We start from the raw sequence: 24,937 nt of genomic DNA, 5'->3' as shown, positions 1-24,937 counted from the left end.
TCAAGAACTCAGTTTAACAGAATATACAGTATATGTCTCAACTGAAGCAGAAGTCAGAGTTTTAGTTTGGAATTTTCAAAGGGGCCAAGAGTTCTGGGCCCAACTCCTACTGGTTTTCAATAGGATTTGGGTGCCAATCTCCCTTAGGCCCCTTGTGAATGAAGTCTCGGATTTTCAATTAGTATTTCTGAAAGATTTACAGTAAGGAACATTCAGTGTGAAACCCTCCATTATCTCCCAGCACAAAACTAGACCAATTCAGCTAGATTTTCTCGATCTTTTCAGCTTGTGTCCCCTCACTGAAAGCCAAACATTGACCCCATTACATATACTATAAAAAAAAAAAAGGGGGGGGGGAAGTAAGTATATAATTATAGGTATAATTATATATATATTCAATTAAAATATTTATAAATATATATGTATTTTATTAACAATAAGTTTCCATAATTATGTTGATGTAATTGAATTTTTAAATGTAATAAGAATTTATAAAAATTTCATTATTTCTTTGCTTTACAATTGTAATAAAGTTCTCAACACCTCGCGACTCCTGACCATCTTTCATGATGTGCCTGGGGGTCAGGACCCACCAGTTGAGAAAGATTGTTATTATTAAGACAAAAATTTTAAGAGTAATTTTCAAATTTCAGCAAAAATTCGACACACAGTTCCAAATCTCCTCAGCTTCTTTTGTCTTCAACAATTCACTTAGAAAGTGTGGCACTGAGGGAAATGAAAAGGTTTAGGAGGAATACAAAAAGATATCCTTAAGCCTAATGTCACACAGGATTTTCAAAAGCATGCAGTGATGGCTTCACTCTGCTCCCACTAACTTCAACTGGTAGATCTCCTATTAGCTTCAACAGGAACAGAGTTAAGCCAATGTGAGAACTTCAAAAAATCCCATCCTCAACTGCTCAACATACTGGAACTTGCATTCCTTTTCATAAATAGACATGGGTGCACAATCACATCACTATCATCTATGTACTTACATCATATTCATTACATGAGTATCCTAGCACGTATATTATCACGTAAGACCCTGACACTACAATCAGTTCTGCATGGGTGGACCACTACACCCATGCAGAGTCACAGTGGGGGCACATCTTAATGTATCCAATTATAGGTGCAAGATCAAAGCCCATATCCAATACTTCCATCTTCTCTTGCATCCCAAAAACATTTGTGAACAAGCACTCACCTCACAAACTAAAGCAGCTGTAGTCGTTTTACCAACTCCTGGTGGACCTGACAGCAAAGCTGCTTTAAAATTAGTACCATCATCTTTGCCTCCCAATTTACTGGGTTTTGCTAGAAAAATAAAAGCAACTTTTATCTAGATAATACAGGGATGGTAGATAGTTACATACTTTAAGAAGATACCTTAAAAATACCAGACCTTAGAACAAGCAAGCCCAATCTTTGGATATCAGAACAATGGACTACAAAATCTATAGAACAGTCAGTAGCATGAACATTTGGAGAACTCTAATTCAAATAATCTTAGTTTAACAGAATATGCGACTGCACTCTTTGCTTTTAATAGTTTTCAATTATTAATGTACCTGTGGCACTAAAATGTTTTAGCACTTTAAGTTGCTGTGAAACATTAATATTGGATTCATTTAAAAAAACAACTGTGTGTTGCCGTGAAATTATATGCAAACTTACTGTGCCCTTTTCAGTCTCTTACATATCCTCATGAAAGGGCAGGAAAAAATTAGTCCAGAATACACATTAAGTACCAATAGATTGCACTGACCAGCTTGCAGAGTCTTTTCTTTAAAGTTGCAGATTATCCCTAAAGCAACTTGCTAGTCAGTGCTAAGACCTTGGGAACTCGCTTCTTCCCCATGTGGACAGCAGCCACCAGAGCATATTAGCCTTCAGGGCATGCTGCAAGGCCCAACTTTTTTCCCCACTAATGAGGAAATGGGTGTTGGCTAGGGCCGGTCATGGTGGTGGGGGACTCTAAGGACTGTGGGGGAAGGGAATTGATGTCTGTTATATGTATGTTGAGGTTTGGACCTCCCGTATAGTTTGTAAATATCCAAACAAATAAAATACAAAAAACTGTGCAAACAGTATAATGTAAATCTGGTGAACTGAAAATGATTGTTTTACAACTTCAAAGATAAAACAGACTCAACACTTGCTGAAAATATTGCTTCTACTCTGGGACTTACACCTGATTCCAGACTTCTACAGTTGCTTGCACTCTATAAAAGAGTCTACATGAAGCTGAGCAGTGTGAACACCCGAAGTTCTACAAATTGAGAAACCTGGAAACAGCCAGAAAAATAGATATTAATTGCATAGTCACCATGTTTTTCCTCAGAAGTATTCTTGTGCCAGTTTTGGAGCCATCGTAACAACTTATTGGCACAGCTTTGATCCCCTTGCTGTCCAATTACTGTTTTAAGAGATGTGGGCTTATATTTATCAACCCACAGCAACCCCTCTGCTCTGCCTTTGCTTATCTCAGGAACACAACTCTCTTCAGTCTTTGGGGCATGCTTCTTCTCCATAGTTTGCTGCTTGAAGTCCAGACCTTTCTGAGCTTCAGTAGTTTCTTTTTTTATAGCTCTGAAGGTGCCTCCTTTTTCAGGAGTGGAGTTGCTTTTTTTAGGGTCAGTTTCTTTCTTAGCTGGGCTAATTTTTCTTTTTTCAGGCTCCATTTTCTGTGGGGTCTTGACCCATTTTGACTTTGCTTTCTTTGCCTTAAAAGTCAGAAGAGTGAAAGTGTAAAGGGAAAATAAAACCAACAAGAACAGGTCAGTAGCACACACAGCTAGAGAGCCTTTGGAAGGGTTACAGCTTATATAACTAGAGCTAACTGGAATTTTCCCCACCCCTCAGTAGAAAATTTTATGAAAATGATTTTCTCATGGTCATCAGAAATTTTCCAAGGAAAACTTTAAAATATTCAGCAAAAAAAATGAAAACTTCAATTTGGAAATAACACTGCAGTGCCTCCTGGGACTTGTCATCAGGCCAGGGAGTCCACTGCACAGAGTGGGCCATGAGGCACCTGAACTGTAACTCTTACTATACACCATGGTCTCCCTTATTGTTGAGCCATTACGGTGTATCACGGAGTCCCTGGTCATGGCACTTTGTGGGAGATGTAGTTTGACGCTGGGGAATGCAGCCCATGGAAGAGAAAAGGGCAGCAAACTACAACTCCTATGGTGGCATTTCAAAATTGAAATGTTTTGTTTTTTGAACAAAAAGTCAAAATTGCCTGTGGAAAACATACTTTCCATGAAAAATGTAGCTGAGTCAAAAGCCCAAATTTCCATCAAAAAAACATTTTGGAGCTCTGTGATACCTCCAAAGAAACACACACAGTTCCAAACTTAGGTATGTATGAGGATGGCAAGCCCATGACTGGATTACAACAGGAACACAAAAAAAAGAGTCTCAGCGTTAGACGGATATAAAATTAAAAATAAAAAACATTACATTTCAGCTGCTAGTCACATGAGAAATAGCAAGAGAGTGTCTACTTTCAGTTTGGAAGCCATGGCAGTACTTCTAGAAAACTGAATACTGTTTGCCTTGTCATTGTAGACTGAGCTTAAACACACCGTAAAATAAATTGTATAGCATTCATTAACATTAGTTTATTTAGATTACGATTACTTAATGTTTGCACAGAGGAGTGACAATGTAACAGCACTACATAAATGCTAAATTTATCATATGCCATTTGCGCTTAATTACCCTAAATTTGCAATAGGGTCTCAGATTTGAATTATGGCCTTGATGTCGTACAGTATCAATCATCTTCAATTAGACAGCAACAAATGTAAAATTGTGTAGACTTGCTAGAGCTATTACATTTTAAAGGATAAACAATTAGTTAAATTTATTAAATTTATTTGATTTCCCCTGAATATACTCATTCCTCAGACAGGCAGCTCCACTAGAGGGAGTGTGAGAGTGTATTAAATAGGTTAAAAAAAAATCTGATAAAACCAAAGCAAAAGTGAATAAAAGGAAGTCGTCTTTTCCACAAAACTTGCATTTCCTCCCAAAGAGAAGTCAGAGTGATGGAAACATGTCTGACTACATAAAGCCAGTCTGAAACTGCCAAAGGATGGGACGGATGGACGGGCAGACAAACAAAGGCACCATATTAGCTGACAGTGCTTTAAGAAATAAATTAAGTTTATTTTGTACAAACCTCTGCTTCAGCTGCTAATTCATATTTGGACTTTTTGCCTGGCATAGTTCGAATCAGATCAAATAGGCCATCCTCATGAATAATTTTTGTCCCTAATGTTGATGCCTAGACCAGAAAGATTAATCAATCAATTGCATTTAAACTGCTTTACAGAAGTGAATTATGTATGTAATTATTAAGTTTGGAAACACAAGCCATGTCAAAAAGCTGTATAATAAGTGTCTACTCACATTACAGTTACAGTTTTAAAAACAAAATTAATACCAAACATATAGCCTATAATTGACACAAATGAGACTAGGAGGAGAGTAAGGTATGTGTGGTTGTTTCTAGTAGTAATATAAAAACAAAAACATTGTATATTACAGTAAGATATTTAAATGATTTATACTCCGATTATAGAACGGTGACATTTGAAAAAAGTTACCTGAAACTAATTTACATACCTAGAATGTTTTTTTAATTTTAAATTTTCCTAGAAATTAACTTTTCAATATCCATTCCAAGTAGCAATAAGACACTTCAGAGAACAATCTGATGGGGCTGATTAATTTACACCTTCAGATTCATTTCTTGTCTCACCACACACCTTCAGTGCACATTAATCAGAACTATCCTAGACTCATGTCTTATTGCTCATTGAATGTCTTCAGTATTGTAAAGATATTTAATCATGTCTGAAGCCTTCAAAGGTACATACAACACAGTATTAATATTATTTTATGTAAATTAACAGAAGCACCACTGTAATTTAGCACCGCTGTCAACTCTGGGCCTATTCCTGGTCTCACACACAGAAGAGAGTGCACTACATCAGATATACTGTCTGTACATATGTGAGTATGGATGAGCCCTCAAAACTACTGTAAAAAATTGACGGTACTGGTAGAAAAATAAGGAAGTCAGTGTTACCTTTAAGTCATAACTGAGACACTATCTGAAATTACTAGTACAAAGAAAATCTATTAATAAACACCATTTTTTCTTTTAGAAAAATTACTTAGTATTTCATTTTTCCCCCCCTTAAAATATGCATTTTGGGGAGAATTCTCTGGTTTTGGAAGGGAAATGTAAATGATGATAAATTTACATATGGGTACAATGTTTTGGAAGGGAGAAAAGTTACTTAAAATTAAGCACCAATGTTGACACAAGAACAGCTGGATATAAGCTCGCCATCAACAAGTTTAGGCTTGAAATTAGACAAAGGTTTCTAACCATCAGAGGAGTGAAGTTCTGAAACTGCCTTCCAAGGGAAGTGGTGGGGGCAAAAACCTAACTGGCCTCAAGACTTAACTTGATACATTTATGGAGAGGATGGTATGATTAGACCGCCTACAATGGCATGTAGCTGATCTGCAACTGCTAGCAGCAAATATCCCCAATGGCCAATGATGAGACACTAGATGGGATGGGCTGAGTTACTACAGAGCATTCTTTCCCAGGTGGTGTCTGGTTGTTGGGTATTGCTAAAATGCTCAGGGTCCAACTGATCACCATATCTGAGGTTGAGAAGAAATTTTCCCCCAGGTCAGATTGACAGAGACCCGGGGATTTTCGCCTTCCTCTGGAGCATGGGGCACAGGTCACTTGCAGGTTTAAACAGGTTTTAAATCATTTAAAGTGTAAATGATGAATTATTTGTAACTTGAAGTCTTTAGATCATGATTTGAGGACTTCAGTAACTCAGCTATAAGTTATAGGTTTATTAAAGGAGTAGATGGGCAAGGTTCTGTGGCCTGCAATGTGCAGAAGGTCAGACTAGATGATCATGATGGTCCCTTCTGGCCTTAAAGTCTATGAGTGAATTAACGTGTGTATTTCGTTCTTGGACCATGCATAGTAGCACTTACCTTCTCACATTTAGACTGGCCACAGTCACGTCCCATAATGAGATAGTTTGTCTTCTTGCTCACATTACCAGTCACTTTTCCTCCATAACGCTCAATTAAAGACTTGGCCTCATCTCGTTCAATAGACTCCAGGACTCCTGTAATTACGAACGTCAGGCCCTCCAAGCAGTTTTCAGCTCCCTAAGAATCAAATATTAAGCAGTATCGCTTGATGCACTTACAACAAAATGTCTTCCCGTTACAAAAATTATTTCTTCAATACCTTGGTTTGTCAAGTACTGTTTAGTTAGCCGAGACTGTAAGCAGCCATAAACAATCAAATGGCTAATCAGAGTCAGAACTGCTTGGCACTTTTAGCTAAAACTGAGTGGGGAAATTCTATTGCTATAGGCATCAACATCCTGTGCTTGAAGCACTGCAAACCACTGGCAGTTACTTTCTTCGAACAGCAGGGCAATCGTTTTCCACTATAAACATCAAAAATCAATATATAAATCAAATATTATCCTAAGGGTTTCCAAGCTGTGACATTTAGATTTCTTAGTTTGTGCGGTTTATTTTTACATAAAAAGGTATGGCTTTTATTTTGTAAAGACTTTAATTTTTTTTTTTTTTTAGGTCTGTTTTTCTTGGCTCAAAACAATTGGCTCGCTCCAAAATCCTGCAGTCCTGGAAATGAGCTCAACAATGAGAGAGAATTGTAGAACCCAACAAGCCATTTTCACAAGCATTTTTCAACACTACAAAAATTGAAGTTTCTAGTGCATATTTTACAGATTAGAAATCTATTGTCAAAATATTTCTTAATTGGGTCTTGCCTTAGGTAATTTATATCTGGAGGACCTTGATATACGTTAATGTTACACACACAAAATGCTGTAATTCTTCTAAAGCCAAACTGGGACTTACTTGCGGTATCTCTTTGGAACCTAGTGCTTTTGGACCCTCTCGATTAAGGAAGCTTCGATATGCCTGGTAGTTGACTCGTTTCTTTTCAGAGTCCTCAGGACTGATAGACTTTGAAAGAAGAAATTTACTATAAGCAAGGAAACAATCAAACTCAGGCTTTACTTTCTTTAAAGTTTCCAAATAGCTTTTTTGTGCGTAAAAGGAGAAGCAAATCCTAGGGCTCATTTTTAAATGCTGACATGTAACTAGCAGCAACACTGGTCTTTACAAAAGGAAAATAACTCTACAGTACGGCAACACACCTCTTTAAATGTGTGAAAAGTAATTCACTGTTTATGTTAGGGCTCCTCCAGACATGGAGTTATTCCCTAATAACTATCCACTTAAAACTCAAACCCTAGCGTAATCCAGAATATTTTTCATGTGTAGACATGCCCTAAATTGATACACACAACCAATATATTTTGCTAAGCTTCAGATGCGTCAGTCTTTTATTCATAAAAAACCTAAAAAGTTAAAAGAGACCTATTAGAGAATCCTGGCCTTTCTCCTCGTAAATTCAATATTGTCTATTTCTCTTCACAAACACAGGGGATGATTTTGGGTACGCATTTAAAACTTTAGAGATAGATAGATTTTCAGCTGCTGGGGGTGGGGAGGTAGGAAATGATCTTCAGAATCATATCTCAAATCAACATTTAACTACTGGTAATTTAAGATTAGCAGATTCTGACATTTCAGTGTCTAGGATTAAAAACAAGAAAGGTGGGAATTGTTGAAAAGCTGACTATGCTGTGCTTAAGTCTGCATTTCTTATATATTTATTAACATGTATTCTAAATGAACTTCCTCCTGTGTCACCTAGTGCATCCTGTCATCGAGAATGCAGTAAGAACAATCTTCAGATCTATACCATGTATAGCACCACGCACATAACAAATAAAGTCTAGGTGTCTAGGAGATAAAGAAATTAACATTGGTTGTTTTCTGTTAATATATTTCCATACCAAAGATTCAAAAAGCCATCAACCTCTGAGATCTCTTTGGTCACCAAGAAAGCCCTCACTCACCACCAACTCCACCTCCTCCCCAATTTCTGCATTATGTAGCTATTCAGACAAGTGTTTTCTTCCCACAGAACTTTTTTAATCGATCTTTCTGTGTTTGTATGCCATTTAAGAAGTGCTTGTTAATTAGATCTGTTAATTCCTAGCCTCATTTTATCAATATTCCTCTAGCTAATTTTTTTCTTGTTTTTGACACACTTATTGGAGACTTAAAACCTCGCTAGAAATTGGACTTCCTGAAATTAGAAGTTCTCCAGGAAACTCAAAGGCAAACATATTGCCCAGCAACAATAGTTAGATGAGGAGGATGGTAAAAAGAAAAAACAAACTCTTCATATCCTTGTGTCAGCACCAAGCCCTAGTGAACTCCTCATGAAAGGTCCCTACCTCAGGCTTTTGGGGAGAAACTTTCTGTTTCTTTGGCGTCCTCTTCTCTTCCTTTCCTGAAATGATTTTTTCTTTGGTCACTGCACTGGGAGTCTCTCTCTCCTTTTTACTGCTCTCTTCTTTTTGTTTCAGAGCCACCAGCTTAGAGCTAGGTTTCAAAGGCAAGGTCTTATTCTCTGAGTGTACAGCTTTACCAACAGAAGTTTCTGGATGTGGACAAGATGGTCTTGTACTTTCAGATTTAGTTTGTTCCTTCGCACTATAATTCCTTGTGTCATCTGTTGAGTTTGATGTTTCCCCCAGAAAAAAAAAAGGGGAGGGGGCAAAATGTGTGTTAACAGGAGAACCTTCATATTATAGATTAGTGAGTGCTAAGGTTTTTCTGTATGCTAGCATTACCTTTTTGAGACGGTTTATGTTTTTCTGTTGCGTTTGAACTGGTCTTGGTTGTCGAAATGGTTAGCTTCTCTTCCAGATCTTTTCGAGCCTAAACAAAACATGAACAAAATAACAGAGTAAGAAATTTACATGCTCTAAACAGTAGTTAACTGAGACTTCTGCAGGTTCAAAACATCTCTCTCCATTTCTGAAAGCCGTCTTTGAGGTCTGAATGGCACTGATTAAAAGGTTAGTCCCGCCACTGGTTAGAACAGGATTTATTACATACACTTTCGGAAAGGATAGCTAAGCAGGGGAGCTTTTTAGGGTCAAATTCTGCCCTCATGCATGCACCCAACTCCCCCTTATGCCAATAGGAGCATATACCTAGAACCTCTGCTGAGAAAATTTGGCCCTAGTTCAGTTCATTTGGGAAGCTTAGAGAAATAGGACTTTGTGCTTTCATTTATTAACTTCAAAGATAATTACTGCTAACTAGCTTAAAGGCAATAATCCCATGTACTGTAAAGCATGGGTAGGTGTTCTCTTTCCGATTCACATCTGGTCTATTTTAAGTTTGAGTGTGTGATTTGTTTCAAAATAAATCAAGAAAGCAGAAAATCATAACAGATTTTACAATCCTATTTTTGTGTACGTTTTAACACTGGTGGGCAATGCCAGACATTCACTTACCAGGTACACTAAAGCAGAGGGCCCACACCTATAGGGGTGAGAGACAATTTCATATTCTATGTCCAATCAATCCTTGGCTTCTCTGTTGAGATTGCCAACACTCATGCTAGTCAGTAACAAATAAGGTGGTGGTTTTGTGATGTGGACCCTCACTTTAGATCAGCAACTCAATTTCACCTCAAGTACTAAATCGCCAAACAGTCTACCAATCTGGGCTGAATTTAAAGTGGGGACCTACATGGTGACAGGAAACTGGTAAGAAGATGCACAGAACCTAAGCCATTCAGTCCTCTGTTGTAAGATTCCATTTCTATATTGATAAGATTTTGCTACATAATTGCCTATAGAACACATTATTCAAAGCAGCAATATAACTTTTCGATTTAATCTGATTTTTTTTCCCCACATGAACCTCTTCGGTCTTCATTATTTTAAATCTTAAATTTTAACCTTGTTCTGCATTTTGAATCTCAATCAACCACAAACTGCAAAACTGCTACTTCACAAAATCAGTTTCAAAACTAAGGCCAGGTCTACGCTAAAAAGTTAGCGTAAGGCAGCTGCGTCACTTGGAGGTGTAAAAAATCCAAGGCCCTGAGCAAAGTAGTTGAGTTGATCTAACACCCTGTAGACAGCACTAGGTCAATGGAAGAATTCCCTCTTTGGAGAGACAAATTTACCATAATGACGAGAGAACCGCTCCTATCACTGTAGCGAGGGTCTGTACTGAAACGCTACAGCAGCACAGATGCAGCTATGCCATTGCAGTGGTTTAAGTGTAGACACAGCCTTAGGCTCTGTCTTGTAAGTTTTGACTAGCCACCAACAGAACACAGTAACAGTTTCAAAGGAAGCAGACAACCCACTCAACTACAAGGATAAAAAGCAACACATCTGGCTGATACTAAGAGAGGACGGTGCTTACTGAGTGAGGGAAGAGCAAGCCAAGAGGAAGGAAAAAGTGGGCATGACCTTTTCAATCCCACAACCTAATGTTTCTTTCAAGAATGCCTCCCCATGGATCTCCATAAAATACATGCATGGTCAAAAGATATAGTGGGTTTTTTTTAAAAAAAGAAAAAAATACAATGCAATCCAGAGTCACAAAAACATTTTAGTTTTAAAAATATTTTCATTTTTAAAACAAAGTTTATAAAAATAACCCACCTTTTTCTTCTTTGGTGTTTCATCCAACATGGCCAGAGTTCTGGCAAATTCTTCATCCTCATGCAGTTGTCTCTCTAGCTGTGAAGAAAAGAGAATACCCAGGTTTTTGTCAACAGAATTAAACTAAAAGGATAGGCAGTGGCATTTTATACAACCTCTTGTTCAAGATCAAAAATTCACTGAACACATGGACCGAGACAATATTCAGTTTTAATCAAATACCCTACCAAGAGGAAATACTGCTGTATTGGATTTCTCCAAATGCTACAAAATGACTTATTTTCCCCAACAGTATTCAACTCAGTGAAAGGATATTTGTAATGCAATAACCCACTATACAAAGAAACGAGCTACCTAGCTATAGGGAATAGAATTGTGCAATCCCATTATTAACAAAACTTTCTGTCCCTCTGAATACTTTTATTATGAAACAACCTTGTTAATGCATTACACAACTAAAATTTGAAAGGAAGTCAGGATCACACTACTGACAACCTGTTACAGGGGAGCTACCTGCTGGTTTCAGAGATCCTCTTTCAGAATTGGTGTCAGAAACAAAGCCTGTTCTGTGTTAGCACATCTCCACAATGAACGTGGTCATCTTAATGCCAGTTCTCTTATTCCAAGACAGTAGATTTTTACAAATAAAGACCCTGATCCTTGCCTGGCTCTTGCTCTTCAATGCAATTTAGCAACAATCTGACATATTAGACAGATGCAAGTCCAGCAGAAAAATATAAATAGCAATTTCAACAAAACGGATTTCCTCCAGTAAAAAAAAAGAAAGTCCAGGTCCACACATTTCCTGAGATTCCATTTGCAATTAATATTACCTCGTGCCAAATAAAAACAAAGCCTAGTTAGGAACAAATGAAGGAAAACCTAACACAATAAATGCAACATCTACAACAGTGACAGGCATCCTCGTTACCATATTATCATCTAATATTTTGCCTTAGGGCAAACATTTGTTCTTCCTGACTAAGGTGTTTATTGATAATACCTGTATTCCACATTACAAATCAAATCCTTTTACAACAGCAAGTAAATTGACCTAATCTAAGATCAAACATGCCCTTTCTGCCGGATTCAAACAGATGACTTCATAAGTCCAAGTATACCACAGGGACTATTTTCTATGTAACCATAACACCGGTAGTACGCTAAAGCTGACGAATGGCATCTATCTTCCCTGCTTCCAGCAGAAAGAATAAAAAGAAAAAAGAAAAAAAAGACAAACAATATCATCAATGTAAATGGGGTATTTAAGGCAAAGATGCACGAATTGTATCCACAGAGCATCTCTGTTACATTTCTTGTGTAAGGGAGTGGTAGTGCTAGAGGTATTAGGAATTTAAAGAAAATACGCGTGGTTTTTCCTAAAACAGACTATTTCACATCAAAAGTTAACCCTATTAGAATATTAGTTTCTGGTAAGGTCAAAGAGGATGTATGCTTTTTAAATGCATATAAACATTTATTTCACAGGATGCTTATGCATTACACATTTCCATGTATCTGCATTAAACATAAATCAGCCAATCTTCCCTTCAAAGAAAACAAGAACTCATTTTGACAGGTATGTAGGGTGACCAGACAGCAAATGTGAAAAATCGAGACCGCAGAGGCAGGTAATAGGAGCCTATATAAGAAAAAGACCCAAAAATCGGGGCTGTCCCTATAAAATCGGGTACAGGTATGCATTCCCCCAATATAAACAGATTAATCTGGTGTTTATAAAGTTAAATACAGTACCCATGCGTAAGAACGCTATACCTTTCCAGGAGTGCATGGAGATCAAGAGACCATCAAATGAAATGGTCATGGATGGCAGTGATCTTTTTTGAGATGGAGTATGCATTAGAGACAGACTTAGGGCTTGGCTATACTTTCAGATGTAGAGCGCTGGGAATTGTGTTTACACTGTCAGCTGCAAGTGCAGTGGCATGGCCACATTAACAGCTCTTGCAACACCACAGACAGCAATGCATTGTGGTTGCTATCCCAGTGTGGGCAAGGGGCTGCAGCGTGCTTTTCAAATGGGGGGGGTAGTGTGACAGGGAGTGTGTTGTGTGTATGTGGGGGGAGAGACCGTGTGTTTTGGGGGGCGCAGAGAGAGTGTCAGCATGCTGTCTTGTAAGTTCAGACAGCAGCAAACCCTCTCTCTCTCACACACACACACCCCCACACACACCCCTACCTGGGCAGCAGCATTCCACAGTAATGGTTTGCTTTGTCCCAGTGCAGATAAACATGCCAGCTGTCAGAAACAGAGCTTTGAAAGGGGATATCCACATGCCTGCAGCCAAATTCAAAACAATGACAAGAGTGGCCACTTGACTGCAGGGGATTATGGGACATTTACGGAGGCCAATCACAGCGCAGTAATGCAAAAAGTCATCCACACCAACACCCAGGCGTTTCAGCCAGGGCGCAGCAAGCTTTACGCTTCTCATGGAGGTGGATTACCAGGAGCGCTCCAGCTGCAGAGTCCAGGCGCTCTAAGTACCTTGCCAGTGTGGACACCTCAGGAGTTAGGGCGCCCGGGGCTGATTTAATGCGCTCTAACTTGCAAGTGTAGCCAAGCCCAGAGACAGAGAGAGATACAAGGGAGTGGGAATGAAGATCAGATTTGAAAGGGAGGAGTTAGTAGAGACAGATAAGGGTGTGGGGAAGGGATGTAGGAAGGCAGAGATTAGGGTAGATATGGCTCCATTCACAATACTAAAATAATGTGCACAAAATAACCTTGCATATATGAACTTTATTGTTGAAATATATTTTTTAAGACTACATAAAATCAGTTTTCCCTTTCCAAGCCACTACAGCAGCAAATTCACAGAATTGCTCAACTCAAAACACAACCCAGCTATTTTGTTGTCAGGCAAAGGCTGTTAAAGAGGACTCATCAATCGGGGGGTCAAAGAGCCAGGGCAATGTGTTTACAAAGTTTACCTCTGAATCTTCCTCTAACTGCAGTTGCTTAGCAATAGCCTCATCTTCTAGCAATGAATCTCTGCTTTGTGAAGGCTGCATTTCAAAAAAAGAAAAACAAAATCAACAGTTCAAATTGTTGCCATTATCTATAAAGGTACCATGAGATACAGTTGTATTAATCATGAAGAGTATATTTCTTCTAGCATAATCTAGTTACATACCAACATGACAAAGGCCAAAAGGACTGGGAATGGGAATGAGCATTTTATTCATACCTCACTAATCTGAATTCATCCCAGGTTAACAGTCACCATTCAGAATACCAAATGAAATTAAGTGACCTCACTTATTTCCAAACTGATATCAGTTCACATTACTTGGCTTTAATAGGCATCCTTGTTTCCAAGTTCAGAAGAGAAGTCATTGGTTAGGTTGTATGTGGAATATGAACTACCCCACCCTGCCTTCCCTCTGGCTCAAACATAATGGCAGGGCAATACAGGAAAGCCTGTGCTGCTGCTGCCTAAGCACCCTGTATACGTTCTGTTGATAAACAGAACTGTACACGCCATTTCTCTCAGGCTGGCACCTTTCACAAGCATTACAAATTTTCAATTTTAAGTCAAACCATTTTTTAGAAACTCAAGCTAATAAAAAGCCAAGAACCTTTATCATGAAAGTTGAACTTACAAATATAGAATTATGACCAAAAAGTAACTGCATTGAAAAATAAAATGTAAAACTTTGGAGCCTACAAATCCAATCAGTCCTACTTCAGCCAATCGTTCAGACAAACAAACATGGTGACAATTTGCAGGAGATAATGCTGCCCTTTTCTTGTTTACAAGGTCACCTGAAAGTGAGAACAGGTGTTTGCATGGCACCGTAGTAGCCGGTGTCACAAGATATTTATGTGCCAGATGCGCTAATTCATATGTCCCTTCATCTTCAACCACCATTCCATAGGAAATGCGTCCATGCTGGTGATGGATTCTGCTCAACAGCGATCTAAAGCAGAGTGCACCGACGCATGTTCATTTTCATCATCTGAGTCAGATGCCACCAGCAGAAGATTCATTTTCTTTTTTAGTGGTTCGGGTTCTGTAGTTTCCGCATCTGAGTGTTGTCCTTCTAAGACTTATGAATGCATGCTCCACAACTTGTCCCTCTCAGATTTTGGAAGGCACTTCTGATTCTTAAACCTTAGGTCGAGTGCTGTAGCTATTTTTAGAAATCTCACATCAGTATCTTCTTTGCATTTTGTAAAATCTGCTGTGAAAGGTATTCTTAAAACAAACATCTGCTGGGTCATCATCCTAGACCGCTACAACATGAAATACATGGCAGAATGTGGGTAAAACAGAGCCAAAGACATACAGTTCTCCCCCAAGGAGTTCAATCACAAATTTAATTAACGCATTATTTTTTAACAAGCATCATCAGCATGGAAGCATATCCTCTGGAATGGTGGCTGAAGCATGAAGGGGCATACGAATGTTTAGCATATCTGGCACATAAATACCTTGCAATGCCAGCTACAAAAGTGCCATGCGAACGCCTGTTCTCACTTTCAGGTGACATTGTAAATAAGAAGCAGGCGGCAGCATCTCCTGTAAATGTAAACAAACTTGTTTGTCTTAGCGATTGGCTGAACAAGAAGTAGGACTGAGTGGACTTGTAGGCTCTAAAGTTTTACATTTTGTTTTGTTTTGTTTTTGAGAGCAGTTATGTAACAACAAAAATCTACATTTGTAAGTTGCACTTCCATGATAAAGAGATTGCACTATAGTACTTGTATGAGATGAACTGAAAAATACTATTTCTTTTATCATTTTTACAGTGCAAATATTTGTAATAAAAATAATATAGTGAGCACTTCATATTCTGTGTTGTAATAGAAATCAATATATTTGAAAATGTAGAAAAACATCCAAAAATATTTAATAAATTTCAATTGGTATTCTATTGTTTGAACAGTGTGACTAATCGTGATAAAAAAAATTAATTAGGATTTAAAAAATTTAAGTTAATTGTGAATTAATTAGGATTTAAAAAATTTAAGTTAATTGTGTGAGTTAACTGTGATTAATTGACAGCCCTACTTATTAGGGTTTTTTTGTTTTGTTTTTTTTACACATGTAAAATAAACATACAGACGTTTAAGAAAAAAACTTGGACTTGGTAAGAACATGTTTTACTTTTTTTAAAACACGACAAATACTAAAAACTAGAGGGAAATGAGACCACTGATAGTTATTTAGTGTTATAACACCACTTGGTAAGATTAGTGGCTCTTCCACAGTTCTTCAGAGTGTTGGACAGGAGCAGAGGCTAGCAAAATGCTGACCTCCATTTTGCTGATGTTATTCTAAAGTGAGTATACTTAGAACTTGAATTTCTTCCATTGTTTAATTAAAGTTTTGTTTTCTTAGTAGTCTAAAATTTGTTTCCTATAATATGATGGAATACTTCAGAAATTTTATCCCTCCTCGTGCACCAAAACTTATGTTTTAATAATCACTAATTTAACAAAATGTTTGCTTTTTATTTATTATTAATGAATTGATTTCACAAAAATCTATAAATCAAAAAACCGTGCTAACCAAGTATACTACATATATTAGGATACTATTGGGAAGAACAGTAAAAACAACAACTATTTTCATGTAGAATGATCTTTTCTAAGAGGAAAGTATAATTTGATAATCATGTTTTTTAGAATTTCTGATACATCTAGATGCTTTAGTCAAAATACTACTCACTACAGTGGCTTTTAAAGCAAGACATGTCAAGAACAAATGGTTACGTGGCTGCTCTGCATCGCCATTAAGTAGTTCACTAAACCAGCCATTATGATCTGCTATCATCAAGAAAAAAAAAACAAGGAATATGCTGAATACTCACTTCTTTTCTTTTGCTTGCTACCAATTTCTTTTCTGATCGATGCACGCCACTAGTTCCAAAGTAATCGAGTACTGAGGTTGGCGTCAATTTCATTGGAGATAAAGGTTTACTTTTAGCTTGTGGTTTTGCATCCTCCTTTCTCGCTCCTGTTGTTCCTAGGCAGCTGCTTGCTGATGTTCCATTCTCCTTGGGTTTCTGGGAAGTCTTCTTATTAATGAAGTCACCTTCGTCATCTTAACAGGGAAAAATGTTTAATCACTGAATAAGTTTTTATATAATGTAACTGATGAGAATTATTTTGGGCAAGTTTGTTAGTTCTTCACCTTACATCTTTGCAAATGTTACAAAAATGTCAAATGTTCATTTAAAAAAAGTTCAAAGCAACACTTCCATAATTACATTTAGGGTATTTTTACGTACAAATTATTTACTACTATTTTGTACTCACACAGAACCTGTCATCCAAAGAACTTTATAAAAGTTATGCACCCCCATTTTACAGATGGGAAACTGAAGCACAGAGACTTGGCAACAGAATCAAGGTCTCCTGATTCTCAGACCTCTTCTCTAGAAGAACTACACCATACTTTTAAAACAGCAGGATATTAAGATAAAGGTCTTTTGTTGCATAAGCCTTTATGTACAAAGAATATATATACCCAAAGCATAGCATTATATTGATCTAGTTTCCATTTCAGTACTTGCATAGTCCTCAACACCTGAGTACCCAAGGATCGCTTACTATTGCCCACTTACTGCCCTTCAAATTATCTGATAATATTATTTTAGGACTTTCAGAGGTTGGTACTACTGGCAGGGAAACAAGAGATGGATTGGGGTATTTATTTCCTGGAAATCTGCAAGGCAACTACTTGAATCATAAGACTTTTATTTTTGTACCCATAACAGAGTGACTAGCAACTAGTGCAAGTGTTAGCAGCGGCAGCAGCATTCATTAACCCTTTTTATCAAAAGAGCCCTAAATGCTTTACAAACTATATTACTTCTCCCTCCACTGCAAATGTTGCCATCTCTGACACTGAACAGCAGCCATTTAACAGCAGATAGCAAAAGTGGACAACAGTTCAGCCCACAAAGTAAACCTTTTTCAATTGAAATTGAGAGAAATTTGGCAAGATTATGGAATAGTCCACAGACCACAAAAATGAAGCGAGGATTTGGTCTTCCCTTCTCTTTAAGAGCTCTTTTTATAAAAAATTATTAAAACAGTTTGGTCCTTACAGTTCTGTTAAATCATTTTCAATATCAGTTCACAGGAAACCATTGCTACCAGCTGTTTTCATCAATAGATCAATGTTTCCCAATAGGCAGATATTCGAAGGATCCACACAGTGATTATTAGGATTCCTGAATCTGAGGCGGTCTGGGAACACAATTCATAGAAGAGACATAAGAGACTTACTGTATTGGGTTACCTAACTCTCTTGTCAGTATAGGACCATGCTCACATTATGTCTTCTATTGATGTGCTCATTCTGTGCCTGATCCAAAGCCCACTACAGTCAATGAAAAGACTCCCGAAGGACTTCAATGGGTTTTTAAATAAAGAGGAGACACTGCCACCAGGGTTATACAACTAAAATAAATCAAACAATACAGACATACTATGCCAAGTGACCAGATGAAGATGCAAGTTCAAAAATAGCATGGTTTGATTTTTTTTTTGTTTTATCAAGATTTGTTTCTATGGTGAATTATTGCTAGAAAACTTTCTAAATGGATGGATTTGAAGTGAGTATTTGGTGCCAGAGGAAATGCCAGGGGTATAAAGAACAGCATGCAAAGGCCAAAAAATAAATGAAAAGAAAATATGAATGGAGCAGTTGAGCAGGAGGCTTGAGTAGAGTGAAGGAGTAAAAAGAAAAGTGCAAAGATCTGATAAAAGCGGAATTGTCCAGAACTGAAATCTCCTTTGTGTACATGTAACTGAAGGCTGGTTTTACATTTCTCAAGGATGATGTTTCTACCACTTTCCTTGGGATACTGCACTACAAAGGGAAATTGTCCTAATATTCAGCTTAATACTTAGCCTTAGTTGTCCTTGTCTTAGTTTTATTTAGAGCTGAAACAATGAAAAAAATGTGTTCACAGAAATTTTAGCACAAAAATGTGTCCACTTTTCCAACCAGCTCTAATTGTATCTCCTTATTTCTAGTCATATATTTCTCATCTCTTTAGTAGCTTTCCTAAGGCTACATTATCCCACACCTACTTTCCACTGAAAATTATATGTGCTTGTTAGGTCTTCACAGTTTTCTGTCCTCCTTACCACATACGGGTTGATTTTCTGTATCCACGTATTCTGTCCCTTTTTTCTTCTTTTTTGGTTTAGAGTTTCTTCCTCCCCCCTCCTACCACCCAATAGAGGGTGATAGTAATAGCATTCGTGACATTAGCTGGAAGGTTTCTGCTATTGATCATTATTATTATGTGGTATACAACCCTCAAATGGGCAGGTTGATTATTGTTCAGGGCTATATGCTATGCTTGTGAGGGAAGGAACTAGCTTAGCAGCAGCTACATCAAAAAAATCACTGCAGAATGCCTGAAGACAAGATTTGTCCACCAGTCGAACAGTTGTACATCTGATTTGGCCCACACAGTAACTGACCAGAGAAAGAAATCAAACCTGGGTTTCAGACACAAAGGAACAGAGCCCTGCCTCTAGACCAAGAGCTTTACTTTTTTCAACACAATAATATATTTTCTTTAGGCAACAATACATCTCCTATAGCCATTAAGCTCAATTTAACTAAGTATAACATATCCAGGAGATTTGGCTATTGGATGCTTTAGGCTCCTAATTTGCCCTAGTTTAATACCTTAATAGTACACTGTTTGTTCTACTAACATAATTTCAGAATTATTTTCACTTCTTACAATTTTTCAATTGAACAAGAAAATGCATTTCCGGGGTAAAACATGCATCTTACTAAAATTAACAGTTAATGGAGATATAACTACATTCATTTGTCTCTGGTAAAAAACACAGATCACCTTCTACTTTTAATTTTCTTAACCCTAAAGCCACCATATAATAGAACTGGGTCCTTACTTTTCTCTACTGATATCACAGTCTGCATACTAGTGAACAAGACAACTTCATTATTGCAACTTTTTTTAAAGCCAAAAAAATAAACACAAGATATTGCTTTTTCTGGGGTAGAGCAATGTAAAAGGATAAATACGATGAAGTTTAATTTAAAAGGATGTTGATTTTTTGGAGTCATATTTAGAATATGAGCACTTTAGTATGGTGGTTAACTAAAGCAAGGCACTAATTATGCCCTTGCTAGGAAAGGCAGTATTAGATTTAGTGAGTGTACACTGAGAACAAACAGCAGATTTATAGGTTGCTGAGTGCTTTTGACCTCTGAACATAGTAATCTGAAAATGTAAATGGGGGAGAGACTTACAAAAACGTAAAAGTAACTGGCCAGAGGCAAATAAATCAATCACTCTGTTTCTAATCCAGTTTGCTTCCAAAAGAGAATTTTCAGTGGCATGACGATTTATCAAAAACAGATTCAGAAACAGTAATTTACCTAATTTCTTTTCAAATCACTAAGCCCCAGTACTTTAGAACTTTGAGGATGTGCTGACCACTCCAGGGAAGGCTTGACATATCTTCCTCACAACTAACCCGCACAGATCTGCCTTAATTTCCAGCTGTTCTTCTGAAGGTGAACAGAGCGGTGGTTTTTTTTATTAAATTGGGTTATGCCTTTTTATTTATGTGTCTTTATGATGTGTAAGGAGGACTTGAATTTTTTTTTTCCCTGCTCGTTGATTTACCGTAGAAATTTCAGGACTGTCCTATTTTACTGTAGAACTATTTAGAGGCATCAGATATACAATGAAAGGTTTAAGGTATGTCTATACGTACAGCGCTGCAGTGGCACAGCTGTACCGATACAGCTGCACCGCTGCAGCGTGTCTGGTGAAGACACTCAACGAGAGATCTCCCGTCAGCATTAAAAAAACCCAAAAACCCACTTCTGCGAGCAGCACAAGCTATGTCAGTGGGAGAAGTTCTCTTGCTGACATAGCGCTGTGCACACGAGCGCTTATGTTGGTGTAACTTGTCGCTCAGGGGAGTGGAATATTCACACCCCGAGCAACATAAATGTTGCCAACATAGATTGTAATGTAGACATAGCCTTTAACGAAGGGGCAGAGAGGTGCTGAAACACCCTTTCTACCAAGGTTTGTTAGCCAATGAAATGAAATAGGTGTTAATGAAGGCAAAACAAAAAGCGTTCAACTAAAAATCCCTTCGTCTCTCAATTGTTCAGCTATTACTCATCTATTATGTCATATTTCATTATATTCTCCATCTGCTACTGTTCCCCTGAATATTCTGAATTCAACATATTCTGAATTTCCAATGTAAAAACAGAGAAAAAAAAATCTATCAGGCCTTCTTTATAAAAATCATTAACACCAAAGAAAGATAGTCTTCTGAATAATACATGGACTGGAAATTAACAGATTCAGACTCATTATTAGTATTATTGAAATTGTAGTAGTAACTACAAGCCACAGTCATGGACCAGGCTGACTCCATTGTGCTAGGCACTGTACAAACAAGACAAAAGCATTCCTGTCCCACAGAGGTTACAATCATAAGTAATTCAAATCCTGGCTTGGTCTCAAACTTCCAGCGTGATCTTGGGCAAATTACTTAGTTTCTCTGTACCTCAGTTCCCAATTGGTATAATGAATTATCTCGCACTCCCTTTCTAATTTTCTATTTAGAGTGTAAACTATTTGAGGCAGGGACTTTATTATATATTTTTACATTATTTGGCCCTGATCTCTGCTGGGGTCTCCATGTATTATCATAACGCAAATAAGTAGCAAGTTTAATATGGTAGAATTACTTTAAAACAGACAGGCATACTGCAGCATAAAAAACTTCTAAACAGGTCAAAATTAACAGCAGCATAAGTTCTTTTGTTATTAAGATTATATTACATGTACATAATTATAGTGTGTTTTGGACATATCTTATAAAAGAAAAGCTACGTTTTAATACTGCCTCTTAATGTTAATCACCACACAGTTATTTATTTGCAACAACAGCACTTAGAAGCCCAGTTATGCACCAGAGTCCTACTGTGCTACGCACTGTACAAAAACAAACCAGAGTCCCCGTCCCGATGAATTTACAATTTAGATAAGGTATTATGGTGCCTCCATGTGGTTTATCCTTATGTCTTATTCTCCAGTCTGTGTGTGGGTTGTTTGTTGGTTTGTATGGGGAGGAGTCATTTTACTGTTTTGCTGCAATTATTTTAGAATCAGATTGACCAGTAGTTGATACATCACTTAATAAGATAGGACTATAGTTGTTAAATAATTTTGTAGATTTTTAGTGTTCTCCTTTTAAACAAACTATAAGTAAAAGATATATTCAAAACCATTGAGGTTTTAAACAGAATAAACTCCAGGCAAGTGAACAAACCTTCAATAATTTTTGTATTTGCTTATTAAATTTAAAAACTAATTAACCTTAAAAAATATATTTTAAAAAATAATTAAAAAACAGATGCCGTATTTGACTAAGGAAATGTAATTCACATCATTTAAAAAAAAAACTGAAATGGTCCAACAGTAACTCTAGGCTTAACTGGCCTTTATAGTCCTCTAGATTTGTTTTACATTCAGTTTCTCAACATACAATTTGATTCTAAATGCACTACAAACATGCACTTTATACTAACACTGTTAGAGCTTCTGCCTAAAGTGAAATGTCAAGGCAATGTGATAATAAAAATATAAAAGCTACCAACCCCCAAGCTATTCCAATTTCAATCCTGTGTCACCACTTCATTGGAAAAGTTAAACAGATATGAACAAAGGTCACTCAATGAAGATTGTCTCCTTCTCTATCACATTCTTTCAGGGAGATGGAGGATTCGATCTTGGAACCCTTAAAAGTTCCAAAAGAGCCAAAGGGGATAACAACATACGGACTACTTGTACGAGTAAGCTTTTCCAGGATCAGACCCAAAAACTGGCACAACTACATGTTCTAAATATGACATTTATACATTTCAGAGGATTGGAACAAAACTGTATAGCCTTTAATATACTTTCTGTTCACTTTAAACTGAAACAAATAGATCACCAAATATAATTAATAGTTACTTTATAATTTCTCTTAAATTTTTTGTTGAAAAAAGTTTCAAAACCACTGGTTCTTTTAAAGTATGCTTTATCTCCAGAAATGCCATACTTAATATAATTTTCTTCAAATTAGATATTCACAGTACTGTACAAATGGAAACTTCTGAGTTATTGTGCTATTATATATACTTTCAAAATTAGCAGCCCATTAACTCTCACAATTAAGAGATTATGATCAGCAACTCTTATTTTATTAACTTGTACCAGAGTCATTTTTAGCCTAAGATAAAATTCAAGGCTGCTACGATTTCACAGAATTGATTTGAATGTGAATCCTTCCCACACTGTCAGATGTCACTAAATGAATATTTACAAAAATTAATATTGTGCTATTATATTAAATAGACTCCTGTCATGGAGTAGAAAATAGTATCGATCAAAATTTTAAAATACTTGAAAAACATGCTGCAAATATATACGTTTTTCTATTTCAGATATTGCTAAGTTAGTCTTCATTGTATTAAAAATATAATAGGTAAGTCTGCACATGTATATTACTTCGAGGTATCAGACTTAATAAAATTTATTTTTTTTCCTATTACACAAACTATTCTATTCATGTGATAATCAAACATGTCTAATCTCAAAGAACAAAGAATGGCTATAAGTTATTAATTTAAGAGAGAATTGTTGCTTTACTTTTACTGGCTGATCCAACACATTCTCATTTAAATAAAAACAGGATTCCTGGCAGCTGAAGCTTAATACAACTTCTTTAATTCTGTTCATAACATTATGTTTAAACACAAAACAGGACCACTCACTCCTGTTCTGATACCAGTTTTAGCCCACAGCATATTTTACAACATTTAAGAACAACCGACTGCAGTATGGGCTTTTAAGGAAAACTATAACATAACCTTAACCATAGCAACAAACCGCAACCTGATTATGCAGTGTTTTACAACTTTAATCACAAAATATGAAAAATGTGCTAAGTAGACAGCACTCAAATAGCTAGAATTAGACTTGCCACATGCCTTAGGCACTTGGCTCGTGGTGTCATTTCGTGTTATTTGGTTTCATATACATTTTGAACTGTTTTATGCAATTATGGGAGACTAATGAAAGATTATATCTTGTTAAATAGTATCAATATCAATATCAGCAAATTTGGAGAAGTCTTGTAATCATCAAATAGTAAGAAATAGTGAAGAAACTCAATTTTTAGAAAACAGAAATCTTCACTAGAAAACCTTTCTTGAAAAAGAAACTACTCGCCTAACAACTAAAGTGTTATTTTAATTAAAGGGAAAAAATTACTTTAAGTGAAACTTAGAGACTTATAAGATGTAAGAACATTAAAATTGTTTACAACCTGCTTTAAGAATTAGAAGAAATATTAATTAATATTATTCTTAATTCTATTAATATTAAATATTTTAGAAATATTCTACAATAAATATTTTAAATACTCTACAATAAAATTACATTAATCAAGATGAAGACTTTTAAAAACTATGACAATCAGCTTGCTTGCTGCAAGTAGCACAAATTTCATTTTTAGTACGATAGTTCTTAGTGAAGTAGGCTCAGAATAGCCAGCTTAAAAGTTTTTTGAAGACTTAAGTTTCAAAACACTTTTCCAGTGTTTTCATAAGTGATTCTTTCCTTTAAAACTGTCCGATAGAATGAGCAAACTGCACATAGTGTTTTTAAAATTACATTTTACCCACCTTACTTAACCCAAGACAGATTGTATGTCAAGATGAGGTGTACATTGTGAGTATATCAGAGTGCCAGCTCTGCTATAGGTAAGGTTACACAGAAGGAGTTTCTCAAAGGACCACTTTTAAGCGATCTAAAATCTGCATGCATGTTTATTCAGATGCCTTGAAATTTGGCGTCCGTAGCGTTAGTAATCCAAATTGGAGAAAGGGGTTCTCATGATACAGACTTCCCAAAAAACAGCATTTCTTAAGATTGATAGTGTCTAACTTTTTTTTTTGGCCCACACTTTGGAGTCAATCCATGGCTCTCACTAAGCCCCAAGTGTTCTCAATCATTTAACATCTACCCAGCTAGTGCTTGGCACCCACTGCCCCTGTGGGGAAGCAATATTAAAAAAGGGAGGCTTGAACCTATCTGGAGGGCTAACGCTCATGTACCAAATGGATTGCACTGGGCATGTGCAGAAACACAAGCCAAGAGACTTGCAAGACAGTCGGTTTTCACATAACGTGAGTGGCTCAAGGGGACATGCTGTGGCCATTAAACCAGAACTATAACCA

The 24,937-nt window shown here is 36.8% G+C and overlaps 2 protein-coding genes across 3 annotated transcripts in view; one reads left to right on the top strand and one right to left on the bottom strand.

The window, feature by feature from the left end:
• Window positions 1–7,920, top strand: part of WDR19 (WD repeat domain 19) — a 126,191-nt gene extending 118,271 nt beyond the window's left edge. The window contains exons 37-38 of the transcript XR_012158692.1: window positions 4,935–5,034; window positions 6,670–7,920. The gene's annotated coding sequence lies outside the window, so the exon portion shown is untranslated. The remainder of the gene's footprint in view (window positions 1–4,934; window positions 5,035–6,669) is intronic.
• RFC1 (replication factor C subunit 1) overlaps window positions 1–24,937 on the bottom strand; it is a 72,588-nt gene that overhangs the window by 8,894 nt on the left and 38,757 nt on the right. For both annotated transcript variants that reach the window (XM_073342270.1, XM_073342271.1), the window contains exons 5-14: window positions 16,494–16,726; window positions 13,608–13,682; window positions 10,653–10,730; window positions 8,814–8,901; window positions 8,415–8,692; window positions 6,961–7,068; window positions 6,052–6,231; window positions 4,199–4,303; window positions 2,333–2,729; window positions 1,211–1,320 (exon numbers count right to left, since the gene is read on the bottom strand). In XM_073342270.1, the coding sequence (XP_073198371.1) occupies window positions 1,211–1,320; window positions 2,333–2,729; window positions 4,199–4,303; window positions 6,052–6,231; window positions 6,961–7,068; window positions 8,415–8,692; window positions 8,814–8,901; window positions 10,653–10,730; window positions 13,608–13,682; window positions 16,494–16,726 (1,652 nt within the window). The remainder of the gene's footprint in view (window positions 1–1,210; window positions 1,321–2,332; window positions 2,730–4,198; window positions 4,304–6,051; window positions 6,232–6,960; window positions 7,069–8,414; window positions 8,693–8,813; window positions 8,902–10,652; window positions 10,731–13,607; window positions 13,683–16,493; window positions 16,727–24,937) is intronic.

The sequence above is a fragment of the Lepidochelys kempii genome, chromosome 4, assembly GCF_965140265.1.
Source record: "Lepidochelys kempii isolate rLepKem1 chromosome 4, rLepKem1.hap2, whole genome shotgun sequence".
Lineage (NCBI taxonomy): Eukaryota > Metazoa > Chordata > Testudines > Cheloniidae > Lepidochelys > Lepidochelys kempii.
Note: the sequence above shows the minus strand (reverse complement) of the source record. Positions and strands in the feature narration are given on the sequence as shown.